The sequence below is a fragment of the Plectropomus leopardus genome, chromosome 14 (genome assembly GCF_026936395.1).
Source record: "Plectropomus leopardus strain MGB_pleo_1.0 chromosome 14, ASM2693639v1, whole genome shotgun sequence".
Lineage (NCBI taxonomy): Eukaryota > Metazoa > Chordata > Actinopteri > Perciformes > Serranidae > Plectropomus > Plectropomus leopardus.
In genome coordinates, this window is record NC_142189.1 from 13,751,552 (window position 1) to 13,772,908 (window position 21,357).

The following is a 21,357-nucleotide window of genomic DNA, read 5'->3' on the forward strand; positions in this document are numbered from 1 at the left end:
TTATTTACTTTTACTTAAGTAAAAATTTCAAAGCAGGACTTTAACTTGTAAAACAGTATTTTTTACGATGTGGTATTTTTACTTAAGTAAAGGATCTGAATACTGTTGTTTAAGTACACATAAGTAGTTGAACGATAGTACACATTATAGGTGTGTAGTGCATAGTGTGTAGTATCGGATGCAGCATTGGAGCCATTTAGATTGTCAATGTTGTCAAGTTTGAAATGGTCTTTAACTCAAATTTCGGATATATGACTGGCTGTGGAGGAGAGGCAGACCTGTGGGGGCAGGTAGCGGCGGTTGCTGGAGTTGAACTCGTCGAAGGGCTGTGCGGGGACGTAGCAGCCCCTGAATGGCTCGGTGGAGACAACGTTGTTCAGGGGGGAGAAGGGCTCTTTCATCGGGGTACAGATGGAGGGAGGCTCATCACACACCTGGACAAATACAGAAGAAATATCAGGTAAGTTTAATGGATGGTTTGAGAGTCGAAGAAACACAACATATGACATGGCCCATCAATTAATTGGTTGATAATAATAAAGATTTTATTAAAGGTACAACAAAAAGGCTCATGGTGCACTAAATAATAACAGGGAATATATACAAAAAAACAATAAAAAAAACAGTAAATAAATATGCAACTTCATATCAGAAAGACAGATATCAGCAAACTGCACCCACATACACGCTAGTTACATAATTTAACAATGAAAATAAGTCATCAAACTGTCAAATGGTCGATCAATTCAGCTTTCTTAACCACAACTGTTTTGACTCGGGGATGTGTAGGCTGCGTGTGTTCCACTTGTAACCACCAGGGGGCATCCTGCGCCCACGCCCGGCCAAATGAGTGTGCTGTGTGGTGATGACTCAAGGCCCCTTCTGTTAAGAACTCAGAGTTCCCATCAGCCTGTATGTGTTCCCACAAACATTTTAACTGATGCAAAATCTACAAACACAGGCGCCTAAAAAAAGAGGCACTTGAAAGATGCGAAGAAAAAAAAAAAGGCGAGAGAAATGTTGGAAACCGTGTGAGGCAGAGCGAACGTTCCTTCCACCTCACGCCAAACAATCTCGTAATTACAAGAGGGACACTCACTGTTGACATCAATCAGAAGGATATGTCTATAAATAGCATCTTGTGAATGTGTCTGAATCTAACACATTTTAAAATATAAACAGCAATTTCTAGATATAAAATAAATAGTTATAGATCCAACAGAAATGGTCCACTTCAGTACTCATGGCAACAACATCAAAAGTGATGGCTATTCATGATTCATGCGTGCAGAGGTGATGAGAGATGGGGGAGGATTGTCAGTTATTACATCAAGAGCCGTGTGATGATATTTCACATCCAGCACTGTTTAAGCACAACCATCTGCATTACTTCCAGCTTGATCACGCACGTAACATCACATGTACAAAACTGCATAAAAATAAGCGGAATTTAGGCTGATCAAATACAAAATGTTACGTTGTGCCTTCTTTTCAATGCAGTTTTATATATTAACTGTCTGAAAATGATCCAAATCAACAGACAATAAAAGGGTCTTCAAGGTTATCTTTTTAAGCCAAACTCAGATATACAAACGTAGACACACGCTGAGATATCTTCACACGTATGAGTTCAACCATATTCGAGCCTTGTACACACTGGCTAGCTGTCCCTCTTTTCCCACACACACCCCGACCTCATCAAGGCAGGGTTAGTCCTCCTCTCTTCTCCTTCTCCCACCCTCTCTCTCTCTCTCTCTCTGCGTGTGGAGGAGGCTGCTGGCTCTGGTTAGTCAGTGCCGTGTGTAAAGTAGCCCACGCCAGTGCTATAACGCACAGCGGAAATCTGGTTTGCTCCCAGCTGCTGCTACAGTAATTACTGTCCTGTGGTTGCTAAGAGATGCTTCCTTTGACTTCTTTTTTTCCCTCTCTTTCTCTTCTTTTTTTCCCTCTTTCTCTCTCTCTCTCTCCTCCGCTTGCTCCCCCCCCCCAAAGACTGCTAACACATGGTGTATGTGTGTGTGTGTTTGAGTGACTTTGCTCCCTCTTTGCCTCCAAACATACCAAGCGATGTAACGCACATCCACAGCGTCTGCAGGGGAATGTGAGGAATAGGAGACAGTGGAGGGAAGAGAAAGAACAGAACAGGAAAAAATGACTTTGTGCTGTGTTTGTGTGCGTGTGTGTGTGTGTGAGAGAGAGAGAGAGAGAGAAAGGGAGAAAGAGAGCGAGAGGCCAAAGAGTCTGCCGAGGGAATGTCATAAACCAGCTCCAGCTGGAGAAATGCAGCGCAGAACTTAAAAAGCCAGATGACAGCTGTGTGTGTATGTGAGAGAAAGAAAGAAAGGAGTGAGGGTTGGGGTGAGGGGGGGTGAAATGGGAAACAGACTTGGGCTTCCTTTTAAAGCGCTTGCCTAAGCCCCACCATTCAAAGGCATGCGTGGGGGCCAATCTGGAGCTGAGCTGACCCTAGAGATGTGGCTGGGTGAGGGAGGAGAGGAGGAGAGGAGGAGAGACGAAGGGATGGAGGTGGTGGGAGCCAGGGGCGACCTGGCTCCACACCAACAACAGGGATCCATGCACTTCCGCCCTCAAAGGCGCAGGGGCTCAGGACAGGGGAGGCTAGGGTCGGCCAACATACTGAAAACCGACGGAACGAGCTCGATCTCTGCAACAGACTGAGACAGGAATGAAGAAGAAAACATCATGTGCACACTCGGACGTTTGATCACAAACACTACATGGTTTTAGTGTGAATGTAGGTGTTTCTCACACTCTAAAATAGGGCTTAAAGGAGGCTAAAACATAAGTGGTGCTCATCTCTGTGTCTTGTTAACTTGAAAACAAAAAGTACAGCCAAGTTCCAGGTTGCTCCCTTTGTATCCGTTTAATACATGGTTTGACATTTTGGGAAACTGGCTTGTTAGCTTTGCTGCGGAGAGTTAGATAAGAAGATTGATGCTACGCTCATGTCTTCAGGCTAAATATGAAGCTACATCCAGCAGATGCTTAGCTAGCTTAGCTTAGCAAAAAGACTGGAAATGGGGAAAACAACTAGCTTGGCTCTGTTCTGAGCAGTATCTCCCCAACCATTATATTGATGCCTAAGTACCCCCGCCCTACTTGACTGATGGAGAATTATTGATTTCAATTTTTTTTTTTTTTTTAGGAACAATTATAGATATTGAGAAATAAACATGACATTTAAGGTGAAATGATGTACGTTAATCATTTAAAGTGTTGTATTTCTGAATGTTGTGGTGTTATTTTCACATAAAAAGCATGTTTATCTTAGTTGTCTTTCAAAGACCATGCATAATCCACTTCAGTTGTAGCGTTAAATGTTGTTGGAGGAAGCAATCTATGTATGTTCTCTGAAAGAGGTAAACACCATCAACCTGGCGACCAAGGCGATGAGGAAACATCAGATGCTGGAGCACCTGAGAAGTACAGGAGCTGACCAGCCCAGGACACACATATGACTACGTCACAAAATAAGGTGTTAACACAAGTATAAACAAAATAGGCTACGGAAATAAGATTAAGAGGGTTGCAGCCTATTCACAGAAAGTATGAAGAAAGGGAAAGGAAGGAATCCCAATAAATTATAAGGGAAATTTATTTATTCTTTGATTTGGATTTTTTTTGTTTTTAATTTATAAAAGAACCAAACTGACTGTTTGTCCCTGACCCCCAATATAATCGCAATATGATAATTTTACATTTTAGGTTTTGTGCTGATTAAAACAAAGTGAAAAAACACATACGTGAGCTTTGGAGGTGCAAGATGTAAAATTTGAGTTTTCAATAGCCTGACACCTTTTAACCTGTAACAAAGACGTTAACTTTTAGGAAGACATAAAAACAGTGGCGGGACGCTGCTGCAGAAACATGACTGCCCTGGTGAATGAGCGGCTCTGTTAGCTAGCTCCCACCACACCCAGTTGATGTGCGGCGCAGTTAACACAAGAGTAGAAAAATTTAACTATAGACTGACAAGAAGAACCAGTTATAAATATTCTCAGTGAGTAACCAATAAATGGTTAATTGTTGACATCTCTTCTTAGGACAGAGCCAAGCTAGCTGCTTCCCCCTGTTTCCAGTTTTTATGTTAAGCTAAGCTAACCGGCCACTGGCTGTAGAGCTTTATATTTAACAGAGTGGTTTCAATCCTTTCTTCTAGCTCTTAGCAACATAACTAGTACGCACATTCAAAACTGCCAAACTATTCCTTTAAAACACTCCTATACCTGACTCCAAGGTGATTTATGGGACATGATTGAAACACGCTAAACCAGTCTGAAGGTTTCTTGTCTGTGAGTGAGGCTATAAAAGTCAACCGGCCAACAAAACCTCTGTGTACTAAACTGATAAGAGAAAACTTCCTGCCAGTGCTAAATTAGATGCGGATGTTTTCCTGTGGCATTCCGAAAAAAACACACTTTTCTTTGTACTAGCGGAAGGACTGTGGTGGTACGGCATAATTCCTGGCAGTGGGTCATCACAGCTGAGTAGGGTGTTGTGCAACCACGTTCTTTTTTTTTCATGGGTAAAATATGTTGCATATGCATACAGTGTGTGTGTTGTGTGTGTTTCTGAGTGAGAGGAAGAATGTGGTAAGCTTGTGAAGGGCATACAAGAGGGTGCTGAGCCTCAGTGGGCAGGATGTGGGTGGAGGAGACCGTCTTGAACGCATGTACATTGATGCGCGCACACGCACGCACGCACGCACGCACGCGCACACACACACACACACACACACACACACTCAAGCCTGCTCACACATACACAAGTCAAACCCTTGTAACAATGCAAGGCTATCACAAATTCCAGTAAATTCTACCTAGAGATGTTTTTAAAGTCATCTGATTCTAATCAAGGGACTTACTGAGGCTTGATGTTGACCTCCAATGCTCATGACACACTGGTGTCTTTTTTCTCTACAAGGTCAAGACAGGACGGATCTCCTGCTTCTTAAGGGGGCCTGTCGATATACTGCAAACTAAATGTCACAGCATGTTTACCAGTGATACTCCAATACTGCCCATAGGCCAAATCGGGCCCCTGATAGGGTGTCTGGTGGCCCCCTGACCATTTTCTAATTCACAATAAAATAAAGTGATTCAACCTGGGAATTGTTTTTGTACTTCTAGTATACATAAGATGTTAGAGTGCATAAAACAAAAACAAGATAGAGCTTGTTTATCGAAAAAAAGTGCCAGTGGAGGATGCCCCCGCAGCCCCCCACAGACGTCCTAGCTAAGCTCCTAATGTTCTAAAATCCAAGAAATGTCAGAAAATCCTAAAGAAAAAGTGTCCTAACCCCCTCGCCAAAATGTACTAAAATCCTAGAAACATCCCAAGATACTAGATATGTCCTGAAATCCTAGAAACATCTTATAATCCCAGAAATGTCCTAAAATCTGAGAAAAATGTTCTAAAATCCTCGAAATGCCCTAAAGTCCTATAAACGTTCTAAAGTTCTAGAAATATCCTAAAATAATAGAAGCGTGTTTGGGGCTGCTGCGACTGGCCCCTGGCCTTCTGTCATTTCGCAAAAGTGGCCACCAAGCAAAGCAAGTTAAGTATCCCTTATCTATACTATACACCATAATTCTCTTAGAGACTGTGAATGCTTTCACAGACATTTTACTGGGTTATCTGTAAGAACAGTGGTTATGGTGTGACTTTATGATGGACTATAAAGCAACACACCTTGCTGTGTGCTGGTATTTGCTAGTTCTCTGGCTGCAGCACTTGCGACTGGTTCACTTCTTTTTTCTCTGTAGCCCAGGTCTCCGACCGCAACATTCGGATGCCAAATCACCATGGTGACACCCTCGGTGGCTCACTCACTGAACCTTGTGAACACCCCCTTCCACCCCCCCACCCCCACACCCTCCTGCTGCACCCCCTCCCCGCTGCCTAGCAACAGTGGTGCCATTGGATTTCCTGTGGCTGATTCCTTAAAGAGGAACTTCGCCACAGGAACAGGAACGCAGCTCTCCCTCCTCTTGTCCACATCATGCAGGATGTAAGATACCAGCAGGTCAAAGGTGATGGTGAGCCGCAGTGATGAGTGCAGGGAGCTCAGAGCTAAAAGCTATGTCATGGGAGGCACAGTGTGATGTCAAAGGGGTGATCGTAAGGACAGCTTGTTGAACTGGCTAGTTAATTTTTTAATAAACAAAGTCAGCAAAAGCTAAAAAACACCAAACAATACAATACAACAACCACACGCTTATTGAGGCTACTATTTAACTTTAGCTATTTGTATGGCTATACAGAAAAGTTCAAAGCTTCATTCAGAATACTGATCTTCCAAGTCTAAATCAACATTTGAATGATGTGCAGCATGTCTATTTATTCTGTTTAAACTGTGTATTTTTGCACAGTTGCAAATAAAGAAAGCTACACTAAATGTAGTGTCTAAGAGAATTAAAATCTCAGTATCTGACGGGGTTCAGGAAACTTCTTGTTTTTGTGTATGTGTGTCTCTGTTGCAGGTCTGTGAATGAAGCACAAACCTGCAGAGGTTTGTTTTTTTTCTCAGCAGCAGTTTGCGTCGTAGGGTGGATGATTGATCTGTCAATCTGAGCATCGGTTGAGCTAATCAGAACAGCTTGCTCGATGAGATGAAAGGCAAGTGAAAGCAAACTTTTGGACCTGTTTCACTGCTGCTCCTTCTGTGCCCAGAGTACACTGTGAGCTCCAAAAGTGTGGTGCAATGCATAGCCAAATGGCATATATATATATATAACAGTCCAGCTCTGAAAACAGAATATCACCAAGAACATGTGCATCCTAAACAAACAATAAACGCAAGCTTAGTGCACATTCTGGCTCCCACACTAATATTATTAGCATCATACTATTTGTAGAATTAGATTCCAGGAGTGGCTGTGTGGGATTGTTTCTGACTTATGTGCACCAAACATTTCCAGTAACTCCACAGCGTAAAGTCCAAAAGTAAAGATTTATTGAAAAAAGATGGATGTAATAATTTTCAGAATTTTCAGGCTTTTAGCCTGTCAAAAACAACCTTTTTACAGACTTTTCAAAATTACTTGCTCTCTCGCTTCCCACACTCAACGGGTAAGCAGTAATCTAACAAATTACATTTATTCATTAAAGAAAGTTGATTTACTAAAAAAAAAAAAAAGACTAACTCATTTAATGCAATGAATCACTTAATTCAAAAGTAAGGATTTTGTTTGAGGATATTTTTTTTAGGGTTATGACGTCATTCAAAGCTTTATTCCAAAACCTCAATAGATGCTTTAAACGTAAAAAAAAATAATAAATCTGGAAACACCTAGTTATTTGTGTAAATTCTTCAGTATGTTTTGAAGCTATACACCACAAACTGAGTAAAAAAAATGACCAGCACTGAACTAACACCTCTCTAAAACAGTGTCAACAGTAATTAATTATAAGTTTCACAAAGGTAGCACCTCTTGCAGGACTGTTGTATGCATTGGATGGGTTCTAGTCATTCAGAGGAGGTTTGCATTACAAGAGCTGCCCTTCTGCTCACAAATGTGTCTTTTCACCTACTTTGCAATCTGAAGTAGAACAGGTGACTGACGTTCCTGTAACAGGCCAGATATCTAAAACAAATGAACATGGGTGTGTAGACTTGAACTATATACCTGCTGCCTTTCTCTGCTAAAGGGAACACAGCACTTTTAACCGCACATGTCGACAGTCAATAGAGTGCCACATGCCAGAAACGGGGCAATATATATACAACTCTTAACATAATGTACCTCAACAGTCCTCAAGCTGTCAACAAAAAGAGGCCCGGCTCATGGAGAAACACACTCGGTTTGGAAAGCAGTGAAATCATAGTGAGCATTTTCGCCATGCTGCCTTTGAAGCTCCTGGGGCAATAGTTATTATATCGGCATCAATTGTACAAGAGTGACAGCTACCAAGTTAGATTGATGGAGACAGCTAAGCCTGCTCTAGCACATTCGCTGGCCAACACCCAGCTCCACCTCAGGGTCTGGCTGGCACTGGTTAAACACCTGTAAATCTCCAAGAACAACTGTTAGAAAACAAAGGCAGGTGCCAGCGCCTGGGTGCGACCCATCAGGACTCAAACATATGGCTCAGGTTCGAGCTATGACCTGCCTCGTATTTAATAGTGAGAGAGGGTTGAGTAATAAATCTGACTTAATAAAAATCTACAGTGGGTGCACTTTAACACTCTAAACATCCATTTCCCACCCCATGACACAAAGATACTTAATCAAAAACCAGATATACCACCACGCAGTTATATGTCTCCACGTACCAGTCAAGTTGCATTTACAGTTTACATCAATGTTGGGTGAAAATTATGGACGCTTCATCCCCAGCAGTACAGAAGACATATACAGTCAGCACTGTTTCGAGGTGGGCACCCAAGGTTCTTGAGTTATGGACAAAAACATGTTTTATGAGGTCACCGGGACCTTGGCTTTTGACCTTCAACCACCAGATTCTTATCAGTTCATTCTTGAGTCAAAATGGATGTTTGTGCCAAATTTGAGGAAACTCCCTTTAGGCCTTCTTCAGATATTGCGTTCAGAAAAATGAAATGGATGCAAGGTTAGAGTGACTTTGACCTCTAACCACAAGAATCTAATCAGTTCATCCTTAAGTCCACTCAAGGATGGTTGTGCCTAATTTGAAGAAATTCTCTCAAGATGTTCTTGAGATATTGCCTTCAATAAAATGACAGGTGAGGTCACAGTGACCTTCACCTTTGACCTATGACCACAAAAAACCATCAGCGAGTCCAAGTGAATGTTTGTGTCAAATTTGAGCAAATTCCCTCAAGATATCACATTCACGAGACTTGTCCAGATGTATGTACGAAGGGACAACCCAAAAACATAGCACTTCCGGCCTAGGTATAATTAATCATCAAGGTCTCCTTTTGTTGCGCATTTTCTAACAAATAGCTGGAATACTTTAAGTCAAACAAGATAAGCATGTGCGCAAGTTTACACACACACAACACATATATTCTTCATACTAAAAATCTCAGCTTTAATGTCACTCACCGGTAGTCCATCCTCTGGACCATCCCCTTCCCCAAACGGTCGACAACCTGGAAGAGAAGACGGAAAAACCCAGAGGGGAAAACATTAGAGGTCTGATTTATTCACTTTTTTACACTCAAATGAATACAGACCTTTTTACAGTTGAATAAGCAACTAAAGGCTTACAATAGTAAAGTACAAAACACACACAATCTATGTATCAGCATTATCTAAGGCACTAGTTCCCAACCTGGGGGCCCTGACCTCTGCTAAGGCTGGCCCTTAAACAATCCAAGGCCCTCTTGGATCCAAGAGGGCCTTGGATTGAAGGGGTCTTAGAAAACTTTTAAAAAATATATATTAACACAGTAGGCCTTTATCTTTGCATTGAATTAATTTATATGAAGACAACTAAATGAAATAGTTTTACAGCCTCCTTCTGCATTAGAAAGGTACGCAGTAAAAACAACCAAAGAGCTAAAAGAACAATGGTAGAGTCAGAGAGAAGAAAACACTAAATTTGCCAATCAAGAAACCTATGAGGTATGTATGATTATTAAAACATGAAAAAAAAAACATGATACAGACAGATTTGTATTTGAAGTTAATAAACATAACAGGTAAACTCATCTCTGACGTAATGTTCACAGAAAATAATCTGCCCAAAATGCCTCCAAATTGCTTGTTTTACACAAACTTCCTGCAGTTATTGCATTCGCTATTTGGGGTTGTTGGCAATTTTTCTCCACTGTTATTGTTGTGCATTGAATATAATACGAAATATCCATAAAATGTGTCACTTAGTCAGGAGGCATCAGTATACTCAATAATAGAAAGTGTGTCCCTTTAGGGAAAGGTGTGAAATCACTGTTCTACAGCATACACCTTGGTTAAAACCTTGTCACGCAGTCACTGACAAATCGAAAAGATTTATTTCCAAACTTAACCACTAGAGGGGGAAACCTCACGGAACAGCAGTGAAATCATGACTCGCCCACTTCCTCTTAGCTAAATTTCTATGAATATGTGTCACTTACATTGAATACATCACCATCATTTCACCCTCTATGGATGACTTCTCTTCTACAAAGTATTTTTAAGACAACAAATTTACATAGGTGATTCCTGTCAGGCCAGAATAGCCTAGACTTGTGCTTTCCTCTGACTGTAGCCAAATGGGGAAATGAAAGCTGCTTTGTGTCAGTGGGGCACACACCAAGTTAATGAAATATGCATGTCTAGAATAATGGAACCCCAACCTTGGCTAAAACGCTATGTGCCATTTCCTCATCCAAAACACCTCCTCTACTAATGCTGGAGTCAGAGCTTATGTTTCAGGTATCAGGCCGGCCATGTTACAGCTTTTCATTACAAGAGAATGAAACTGTGGATGGTGTAACCCAAGGAAAGACATTTATGTTACTGATATTTCTACACAAAAAGCTATTTTTTGTTGAACGCTTTTCACAATGAAAGCACCATTGTTTAATCTGTATTAGTTTTGTCCAGTATTGTAGTATTTTTGTCCTACCCAGTACTCTCTAAATACTCAGATTTAAAATATATATATATATATAGTGATTTTTCCAATTGACTGTTCTTGATTTCAATTGTGTTCATTCTTGTTAACAATTTGAAATGTGCTGTTTAATGACATTTTGAAGTGAATAATCTGAGACATAAACAGCATTTCAGCAGGATTTGTCTTAAAGAATATTGGTTTAGGTCAGTATGATGCATGTTATGCCTGTGCACTTCCAGTTGCATCATTAAAGAGGGCCTATTATGCTCATTTTCAGGTTCATACTTGTATTTAAAGTTTCTACTAGAACATGTATTTGTGCTTTAAAAGGTCAAAAAACCCTTAAGATGCTCAGTTTTTGGACGTTTTAGTCCTTTTCAGTCCCCCTCCCGCAAAGGTCCAGTCTGCTCTGATGAGTCAGTGTTTCCAGGTTTTCCATATCTCAGTGTAACTGCGTTGTCATTGCAACAAGGGGAAATGACTTTAATTGAGTTCAGGCTGCACTTTTAACTGTAAAAATGACCAATAAAAGCTCAAAAATGCAACCAAACATGTTCCAGCAGGAATATGGTGTGTCCAGACTTTTTTTTACTGGGGTGGCCCAAGCGGGGCACTGACTTAGGCAGGGGTGGCATGAGGTACCAGCGCTACTGCGGGCACACACATCGGCATAGCTTGATTTTACCATTTTGTCTCCACTACTCATACCTACTTTAATTACTACCATTGCAGTGTCTTACATTCCTGTTTATCCTGTTTACCAATTGCAACACAACAACGTGACACCACACAAACGTAAAATATAGCTTCCATACTTAATCTAAAAAAACGTCTCTCCAAAAGTAAATAGTTCAATAAAGTGCCGACAAAATATTTAAATGAACGAGCCTGTGTGAACAAACAAACTTTCCATGCCACCCCAAGCCACTCCCTAGACACACCTCAGTCTGCAACCAAGAATACATGTTTCGGCAACCAAGATTACATGTTTCCCTGATCACGAAATCACCACTAAAAACACAACAGGACATGTTTAGGCAGAAATCTGATCCAAAATTAGAGTGAAATGAACAACATCAATTACACATTTCCCGGAAGATAGCATGTAACACTTTAGGCTATGTAATGTTAACACTTGCAATAGAGTGCCTGGAGCAAATGACCATATAAAAAAATGTTGTCACTACCTGATGTCAGCTTGTAGCCAAAGAAGAAAAAGCGTTGGAAACAGAGTACACAGAACAGTTTAAAGCCTGAAGCAAATATATCGCTGCTGTCGGGCTCAAACCTCCTATCTCCAAAATTGCTATTTTTTAGGAATTAGAAAAAAAACTACACTTTTTTTAAGACGATCCAACGGAGATAGGAAATTTAGTGACAAGCTTTTTTAAATACATTTCATTGGTTGAGAAATGGTAAAATCCACTGATAGATGTAGAGGGGACCAATTGAAATAATTTATGGAAAAAAACAGAATTAGTGAAATGTGGAGAATGTGCACAACAACGACCATATATAACGGAAAAGAAAGAGCAAAATAGGTCCACTTTAAGTAGAAAAACATACTATTTACTATAATGATCTATTTACAGGTTATTCTGACTAGTATTGTGATTGAACCCAGCCTCAGTAAACACGCAACACTAGTGCATAAAGCATCCTAGCACGTGATTTTCATGAGAAAAGAAAACTCTTAAAAAAACGTAATAGAAAATGGATGAGGCTACGGTCTTGGCAATGTTGCAGAAAACAGGGATTAAACCATTTTCACTGGGATGAAGGGGAAACTGTTTGCACCTGGGGCATCGAGAGGCTCTTTTTAAAACTTGGGTTCACTTAATTAGGATCACTGAGGCCTCATTTGAAGCACTGAGGCATCAGTCAGTGTGTCCGCATTCAGGGAGGAAATAACAACACAGAGGACAGAAGAATTCACTGGGCTTGCGTTTAGACCCGCTCTGTCCGTCTGTCTCTGAATCACATGGAGAAAGGTGTTTGTGTGTGTGTGTCTGTATGCATTTCTCCACTACAGAGAGAATGAGGCTTCCTGCAGCACGACTCTGGCAGTGCTGGGCCGCGAAGCTGCCTGAGCCATGTGCCTGGCGTTGCCATGGCAACAGAGGACTGCAAGACTGATACACACGCGTGCGCACACATACACACAGGCAAACCCCCCCCACACACACACACACACACACAAAACAACACACACACACGCAGCAGTCCAGCAGCAGAACGATGCAACAGGAATACAGAAGAACCTGCCTGAGCTGAGCTGAAGTGAGAGGCATTACACAACACTGGCAGAATACAGAAGATGCCAGGAGAGAGAGGAGAGGAGAGGGAGGAGAAGACAGCAGGAGAGAGAGAGCGAGCGAGCGAGAGAGAGAGAGAGAGAGAGAGAGAGAGAAAGAGAGAGAGCAGGCACCAGGGAGACGAAACTCACCATCACCTGCTGTAGCTAACATTCACAGGAAGGAAGTTGAAGCATTTACAAGCAGACAGACAGTGTGCAGCCTCTGGGTGACGTGAGGGGAATGTGTTTTAACCACACTGACCAGCTATTATTACATTCAAGCTTCCTCCTCAAGTACCTCATACAACCCCATTTCAAAAAACCCAAACTATTACTTTAAACCCTTTTAACACGTATGGTAATTTGTAATAACAAATAAATGTCATCTAATAATTGTGAATGTCATCTGTGATCTTAATCTCATACAAATCAGCCTTGTCCATACTTTGTTAAGCAAAAATTCCAACGCAAACTACCTACTATATTTCTCCAAACAAAGTGTGGGGCTCGGCATCTCTGTGATTTGGGATCATATTTGGGTTTTCTGCTCTCTTTGTGCCTCATTCAGCCTTATTCCCAGTCCTGAATTGTGTTACAGAAGCTACACTGGCAATTACAAATCAAACTTTTGATAGCTTTTTAAAATTGTTTTTTTTTTTGCTTTTACTGATTACTGAAAAATGGAAGGGGGGGTGGGGGGGGGTTGACATTCAGCAAGGGGGTATTGAGTAAATACTTGAGTATTTTAATCTCATGCCACTTTCCACCTCTACTCCAATACATTTTAGAGGGAAATATCGTACTTTTAAAGCCACTACTGTTATTAGATAACTACTTTACAAATTAAGATTTTTTTTTCACACAAACCAAAAATATGAAAACATGCAAGTGCAGCTGAAACAGTTAGTTGATTAATTAGAATATTTACTGGCAACTATTTCTTTCGTGTAAGTCATTTTTAATGCAAAAAAACATTTCCATAGTTCCAGATCTCATATTAATTATATGTATGAGGATTTGCTGCTTTTTCTTTTAATTATTTTTATTTATTAAATTTCTGTTAGCCTTTTTGCATGTCTGCTTGTACTTTTAATACTTAAATGTATCTTACTGAAATCACATTTACCTGAAGTTTATTTAACAGTAGGCCTACATCAGTTTTACTGCTGCAGAAGTTCTTCTTACAACGTTTTTGGTGCCATCTCTCCAGTCTTGACCATGTATCAAAGTCTTTGCACATGGCACAAAACCTGCCCTTACATAGTGTTTAGGGGCTGTTAACTATGTTAATAGGTGACTTATGATCTAGTGGGATTTATCATTGAGCACACCTAGGTATAAGCACATTTGGGTGGATAAGAACATTTGGTGCATCTGGAGGTGACTTCTTTTCTTTTGCCAGAAAATTAAGAGAAATGTTAGAGAATGTTGCTGCATGAGGCCCAACGTGTGGCAGAGTCGGGTCTGTTTATTTAACCCACATTTTAACGAAAAAGGAGGTTAACACTGTATATCACTGCTAGTAGTGCTGTGTATTGTGTTAGTGTTGTGAAAAGTAGAGTTACAAATGACTGTGCGCATCATATCTGGTGAATAATGTTAGTAAATTTGAGTAAAACACGCCGCACAAAAAAACAGACATGGAGGGTCATTTCTAAATCACATAGCATCCCCAGGTAATGAGCCCAAGTCAACTAACTCTCATTAATATGGCATTATATTTATAGTGCGTCATGATTCTTTGTTCTCCGTCTTCAGTTGAAATCCACAGGCACTGCTGTTTGCAAAGCCTGCCCTACTGTTGTTGCCCATACTTACCTTTTACCTACTCTATATGTGGACTTATGCCCAGGAAATACAAATCTCAGATAAAGGCTTGCGGGCGAGAGGCAACTGATGCCTGGTTGTGATAAGCCTTTACGATATGTTCTGCTGTACCTCCTCTATGCTCCCCAGGGTTTCCAGGTCTAGAGAGTAAAGGAGATTATAGCTCCCCAGCCAGCCAGCCAGCCTCTTGTGTAACACGGGGCTGGGTGGAAGATTGCTGAGCTGGCAATTCTCCTGCTAATTGGATGACTTTGCAACCTCTGGCACTGTACTGAAAAATATTGCTTATCAGGACCCAAAGCTGCTAACTACACTCAGAGACCCAGCTCCACCCATATGTATTATCTTGTTAAAAAAAAAAAGAAAAAGAAAAGTAGCGTATAGGTTTCCTACACATTTTAATGGACAAATTTTCCAAACTTTTCTATGACTTTTCAGTGACCCAGAATTTTCCTTGGCCCACCTGCCTGTTTTAAACATGTAAGATTGAAACTCTATTCAAACATAATTTAAGCGCCCCCCAGTATGTAATCAAGGACTACATTTTAAAATCCAACAATAATTTCTGTTTTTACAGTGGCTATAAGTGGTGTAAGAAAAGAAAACATGTACTCCAAATGTGTTCTTGTAAAAAATGTTTTGTTTTTTTTTAAATTCAATTATTTTTACTATACATTACTTTTCAGGCTTGGAAAATGTGATTGTGAAAGATTGTGAGGTTTTCCATGACCGCGGGAGCCCTGACTATAAGATGCCAAACTGAGCACAGACGGACCAAACCCTACCTTATTTAGACTAGACTAGCGAGTCCTTAGTCTTGAGCAGCACAAAAGCCCAACCTGCTCAAGTTTCTTCTGAATAAGCTCTGCGCCTATCTCAGGTTGCCACCCAGTCTGAATTTCCCAACTCCTGCCCCCCTCCTTCTTTCTTACCAAAGCTCCCACCCCTGTCCTATATCACCCACTGTGCTGCCTTGCCAGTCTCTACAGGAAGTGGGGAGTTTATCTGGGCAGCTGGCACTGATAAGATAACACAGGAGGGGTCATGCTTGGGTGAGTGAGCAGGTAGCGGGGGGTGGGGGGTGGGGGGGGGTCATCAATGCTAATCAACGCTATGCATCTTTCCTAGAACAGACGCTAGGTCAGCCATTACAAGCAGTAGACGCCCGCTAACAGAATGCATGTTCATACACATACACCCGTATCCTTGTACACGCACTGGATGTCTCCCAACGCACACAGTATCGTGCAACCTCAGAGACAATTCTAAACAAATATGGTGTTTTTTTTTGGAACTCCAAACACACACACGTATGCGCTGTGCACAACCTGCTAACACACACCTTGGTTGATGTCCTCAATGGCCCGGCGTATGCCCCGGTCGAAGGCGCGGGCGTCAGCAGGGCTCTGAAATGTCAGTCCGAACTTCTTGTCGTTGATTCTCCAATGGTGGAAGATGGGGTTGACCTTGTTGTATACTAGGTCTCTCTGCAGGACACACTCCAGCACCACCTGACAACACACACACAGTCAAACATATTAGCACTCAGCGGCATTGTATTCACATTTGGTGAAGCCTCAGACCGGCAGCTACATCATTTAAAACATTGATACTCAACTTACGACCCAAAGACCAAATCTGGCTCCTCACAGGATGCTAGGTGGCCCCCCAAATATTTTTTATTTCACAATAAAAGAAAGTGATTCAGACTGGGAATTGCTTTTGTCGTTTTAGCATACATAAGGTGCCAGGGTGCATAAAACAGCACCAAAAGCTGTAGAGCTTGTTTATCAAAAAAAGTGCCAGTGGAGGATCCCCCGCACCGCCAACAGAGATGCTACCTTAGGCCCTAATGTCCGAAAATGCTTTAAACAACCAAAAATCCCAGAAACACAGAAAACATCAAATCACAACTAATCCTGGCAATCACAACTAATCCTGGAAATTTCCAAACATTTTAGAGAAGTCCTAAAATCCTTAAAACATCCTAAAATTTGAGAAACATCCAAAAATCCTCGAAATGTCCTAAATCCGAGAAATATCCTAGAAACGTCCTAAAATTCTAGAAACATCCTAAAATCCTAAACCTAAAATCCTTGACACATATATATGGGGCTGCTGCAACTGGCCCCTGGCCTCCGGTCATTTTGCAAAAGTGGCCCCAAGCAAGTTGAGTATTCCTGATTTAAAATGTTTAATGATGAGACTCCTCCGGGGAACACACATGTAATTCCTTTATCTTACTCCTCGGCCGAAGTTATCTGAATGTGCCACATTTAATCAGTCCACAGCAACATGAGTAAGGGAATAGAGAGAGAGAGGCCTTAACTGTAACCACACACAACTCCAGAGTTTCAAAAATAGAAAAAAAAACTCATCCTAAATACCCAATAATTTCACATACTTCTTTGTATAATTTGTAAAACACATTCTAAATGGTGGGGTTTTCATTACAGATGATGATAAAGTTGGAAAGCCGTGGTGGTGGCAGAAGAAAGAGGGGGGCGCTGAGTATGTTTTGGAGCCAGGCAGCCCAAGTGTGTGGCAGAGAGAGACTGTGTTTCCAAAGCCTATTATTAATCAGGGCTACTGGGCCGCCTCCCGGCCTTCCTCTAGGCAGATTAAATGAAATGAGAGACGGCCATTACAGTCTTTGAGGTTTTTTCACCGACGTGCACGAGAGGTGGCTTAATGGGGTGTGAATGTGTAAGCGTGCGCATGGTGATCTGCGTGAGAGAATGCGTGAGCGCGGGTGCTGGCGATGATGAAAAGCTCAATGACCCGAGTGCTACGCTGTGCATCTTCCCAGTGCAAACGCCTTGTCAGAGGATAATGGTCACAAACCAATACTGGTCTGGTGAAAACAGATGGCAGCATTCCCCGTCGATCTGGACAACAGTCAACACGCACGCTTTAAGAGGCTGATACGTGGCAGCTGTACGAGAGGTTGGTGATATGTGATATGTGTGTCAGAAAGAGTGCAAACAGGTCTATGTTTCACTCTGAGTGTCTGAGCGAAGGTTGCTTTTGAACACTCGCTGCAAGTGTACCGCGACATCATTTTTCTGCATGTGAAAAAGATGCAGCTCACAATATCCACCCTCATGTGGCAAGCAAGGCTCCCCAAGAAGAGCAGAGGCAAAGGTTAAGCCTGTGTGTTTACCCAGAGGGGAGGGAAGAAGAGAGGGATGGATGTGAGGAGGATTGGTTGGGTGATGGGGGGGGGGGGCTCTGGGGCTGATTGTGGAGGCGAGACTGAATGGAGCCGGAGCAGGTAAGGTGAGCGCACAGTGAGGCCGACAGAGGAGGAAGTATCACAGTTGCATCGAAGGGACGATACTTAACACCACATTCCACACTGTGCTCGGGGAAAAGAGAGGAGGAGGAGGAGGAGCCACCCCGACGACAGAGGCTGCTGGAGATGTTAGAGGAGAGGAGAGGGACGGAGACAGAGACAGACGGAGGTGAGACGTGCAGAGAGTAGTGAAGAGATAGCGTGAGAGCGAAAATAGGAGGAGATAGGGAGAGAGTACATTTACTTGCATACAAGAAACCAAATGGGAGAAATCAGTTTAGAATCTATGAACACTGTTTTTTCCATCGGAAATCAGACATCTAAAAAACAATATCTGAAATAAAAGGACATGTTATAGTCTTAGCTACCTTGGAGTAAAAATCGTGTTTGTTTTTATTCAAATAAACTGTTGTGTATTGGTGTATTTTAAAAAAAGGTATACAAGCATGATTTAAGGTATATATGTATATGTGTATGTGTGTATACATATATATAAATAGGGCTGTACTTGACTCAGAATTATGCCAGTCAAATTAGATTTAGCTGTTCAATACAAATATTTTACTGTTTGTTTTATTTTCCATACAAAGTTTTAAAGTTTGAGCGAGGCTCCGCAGGACGTTTATGAAACATTCATGTAATATAGTAAACAAACAGAGCTAACAATGGGTTGTAAATGTAATTTTTTTTGCCGAAACTGGATATCAAACTAAAGCCAGAGACTATCCTTTGAAGTTACTGTTGTAAATTTAGCACCTCAAAGCAGAAGGTCTCTCTCTCCTCCTCTGTGCCGCTGCCTGCAAGCCTCTAGCTTTGTATCAGGGAGTAGCGTGAAAGTCAGGAGTTCTTACTGTGCAGCAAAATCTGGGGACCAAAATGTCCCTATAAGTACACTGCACAGAAAAAACGAATGCTTGATTTAAGATTATTTTTTAGGCTTTTGCCTTTTATTGGGAGAGTATAGCTCAAGTGTGAAAATGGGAGAGAGAGGGGAAGACATGCAGCAAAGGGCCGAGGCAGGAATCGTACATGGGGCGGCAGCTCTACCAACTGAGCTACTGAGCGCACCACAACTGCGTGACTTGAAGCAATCATGGTCAACTGAGGGGCTCCGACTGGTGATTCAAATCTCCGATTTTCAAAGGGCAGCTGTACATATAAAAGCATAAAAAATTGCATGGGATAATATCTAAGCACTGAGTTTTGAAGAGGCATTGGTTGAAATTGATACACAATTTTCCCTTAACCCAAGACTCCTAGCTAATAAAGCATCTTAAGCAAAGATAAACAAACAGATGACAAGGTTAACAGTAGAAACAAACAACTGTGTCAAGAGGGCCCTCTGCCCTAAAACAGAGCCTTTCAGAGTAAGCCTGAAATACGCCATATTCACAAATGTATCAGTCAGTCAGGAAGCCAGAGATGTGTCACAGTCTGAGAGCCAGTTTGATAAGTAATCAACCAATTAGATCTGTAGATTTTAAGAGTCAGAGAATTAGAGTGAAGGGGGGGGGGCAGGAGGAGAGTGATTGGTAGCTATATGGAGAGCCAGCTGAGTCATCACCAGTACACTCTGTGCCGCATCACTGCGCTTATAGACAGATCCCCTCCACCTCTTCCGTCTCTCTGGCTCCACCTCTGTTTCCTGCTCTTTGACTACACATCTCTCTCCCCTGATTTCTCTCATATCTTCAGCACCCCGATCACCTCATTTCTACCAGCCAGAATCGTGCCTTTGTGTTTTCAAAATAACAGTATCTCTGAGCTGTTGTGTATGCCATCTAGCTCAAGTTCCTACCAGGGATGGGAAATGTCATTGTGCTTTCATATTCTGTTCATTTGTGGCTGAATTATATCGCTTAATGCAACAAAAAAAGCACCTAAAAACATGGAAAAGCATATTTCTTTCTTGTGTTTTAGACATAACATTCAGAGGCTTTTCCCTCTCTTTTTTTTACTGTTTTCAACATCACTCATACAACATAATTATGGTCTTTCATTTACCTCTAAAATCAAAACACCAGTGTTACTGTTTTGGACAATACTGTGATAACAAGCGCTGATAGTGCCCTGCGTTTTTTTTACAACAATGACAAACATATTCTTAAGTGGTTTTCTCTTTTGCTGTTGTTTTCATGCACTCATCACTCAGCCTCTCCTCTTCTGGTGCCCTCAGACTGTCGGGAGCACTGTGGTTGACGCCAACACCACGGCACTGGGTGGCATCACGACAGACCTACATATGGCTGGGTTTTTGTTGTGGTGGTTGGAGGCAGACTCTGGTGGTGATAGGGGTGTTTTAACCACATCCCAGAACAGTTGCCAGGGTCTCTGAGCCATGTCTTTACCCTGTCTGAACAACAGCATTCCCGTCACACCCTTTCCTGTGCCACACACACACTTGGATAGCAACGCACTAAACACAAACAGAGCGTAAATAACAAACACACATAAAATGTGTTAAGTCAAAGAAGATAAAAAGGTGATTTAAACGGCCTGCTGTAACACGCTGATGTCGGGCCGTCAGGAGCCACCAGACTCTGAGCATCATGGTGGCCTCATGGGTCTTTTGACATCTGACAGACAGTGCTCTCTCTCTCTCTCACACACACATAGATTTACACTCTCATTTTCACAGACCAGGATTATCCCAGAGAATCTACTGGATCTGTTTTAGATCTGTAACACAGAGTCTGTGACAAGAAGATCATGAGCTTTGCATCAAACTACAGCAAAAGCCTCATTGTTAGGAAACAGAATGACCATAAAACTTTGCAGGTTATATGTTTGGACGTGTACACGGTGCCCAAAATCAACAATTAAATATTGTTGTAACTTGACACCCTATTAAACATGTTAGTAATTGGACACTAGTAATGCATGACCTCCACATACTCTCCTACATGTCAAATCTGAAAAACCGCAGTTTATGCTTAACTGCAAACTAGGGATTGGGCCGTTATCGACACCATTATCAAGACTCCTTAACAATCAGTTTTTATCAGTACCACTATTGATAATTTTCTATTATTTGGTGTAAAGACGAGGTGACAATACATTTTTTACAGAACTGGAATCATTTCATTTTCACGCTTTAGTGTTGGTTAATTTTTACTGTCACTTTCAGTCATGTGTTTAGTGATTAGGAAATACATTCTTGTATTTTAATTTATTATTTACCTGGAAAAATGTTGGCATCATTTTTTATATACCTTCGTCTCATTGTCATTTTACTGAGCAGACCTTGAACAAATCACAATGAAACCTTATGCAAACCTCATTTATTTAGCTAACTAGCTCTTATCCTGCCGATTTACACTCGAATTTCAGCATTGGATTACTATTTTTATCTGATTGGAAATGCTACATGTTTGGGTGTTCTTACTAT

The 21,357-nt window shown here is 41.5% G+C and overlaps 1 protein-coding gene across 1 annotated transcript in view; it reads right to left on the reverse strand.

The window, feature by feature from the left end:
- spred1 (sprouty related EVH1 domain containing 1) overlaps positions 1-21,357 on the reverse strand; it is a 47,907-nt gene that overhangs the window by 7,128 nt on the left and 19,422 nt on the right. The window contains exons 3-5 of the mRNA XM_042500667.2: positions 16,017-16,185; positions 9,051-9,097; positions 279-434 (exon numbers count right to left, since the gene is read on the reverse strand). Of these exons, the coding sequence (XP_042356601.2) occupies positions 279-434; positions 9,051-9,097; positions 16,017-16,185 (372 nt within the window). The remainder of the gene's footprint in view (positions 1-278; positions 435-9,050; positions 9,098-16,016; positions 16,186-21,357) is intronic.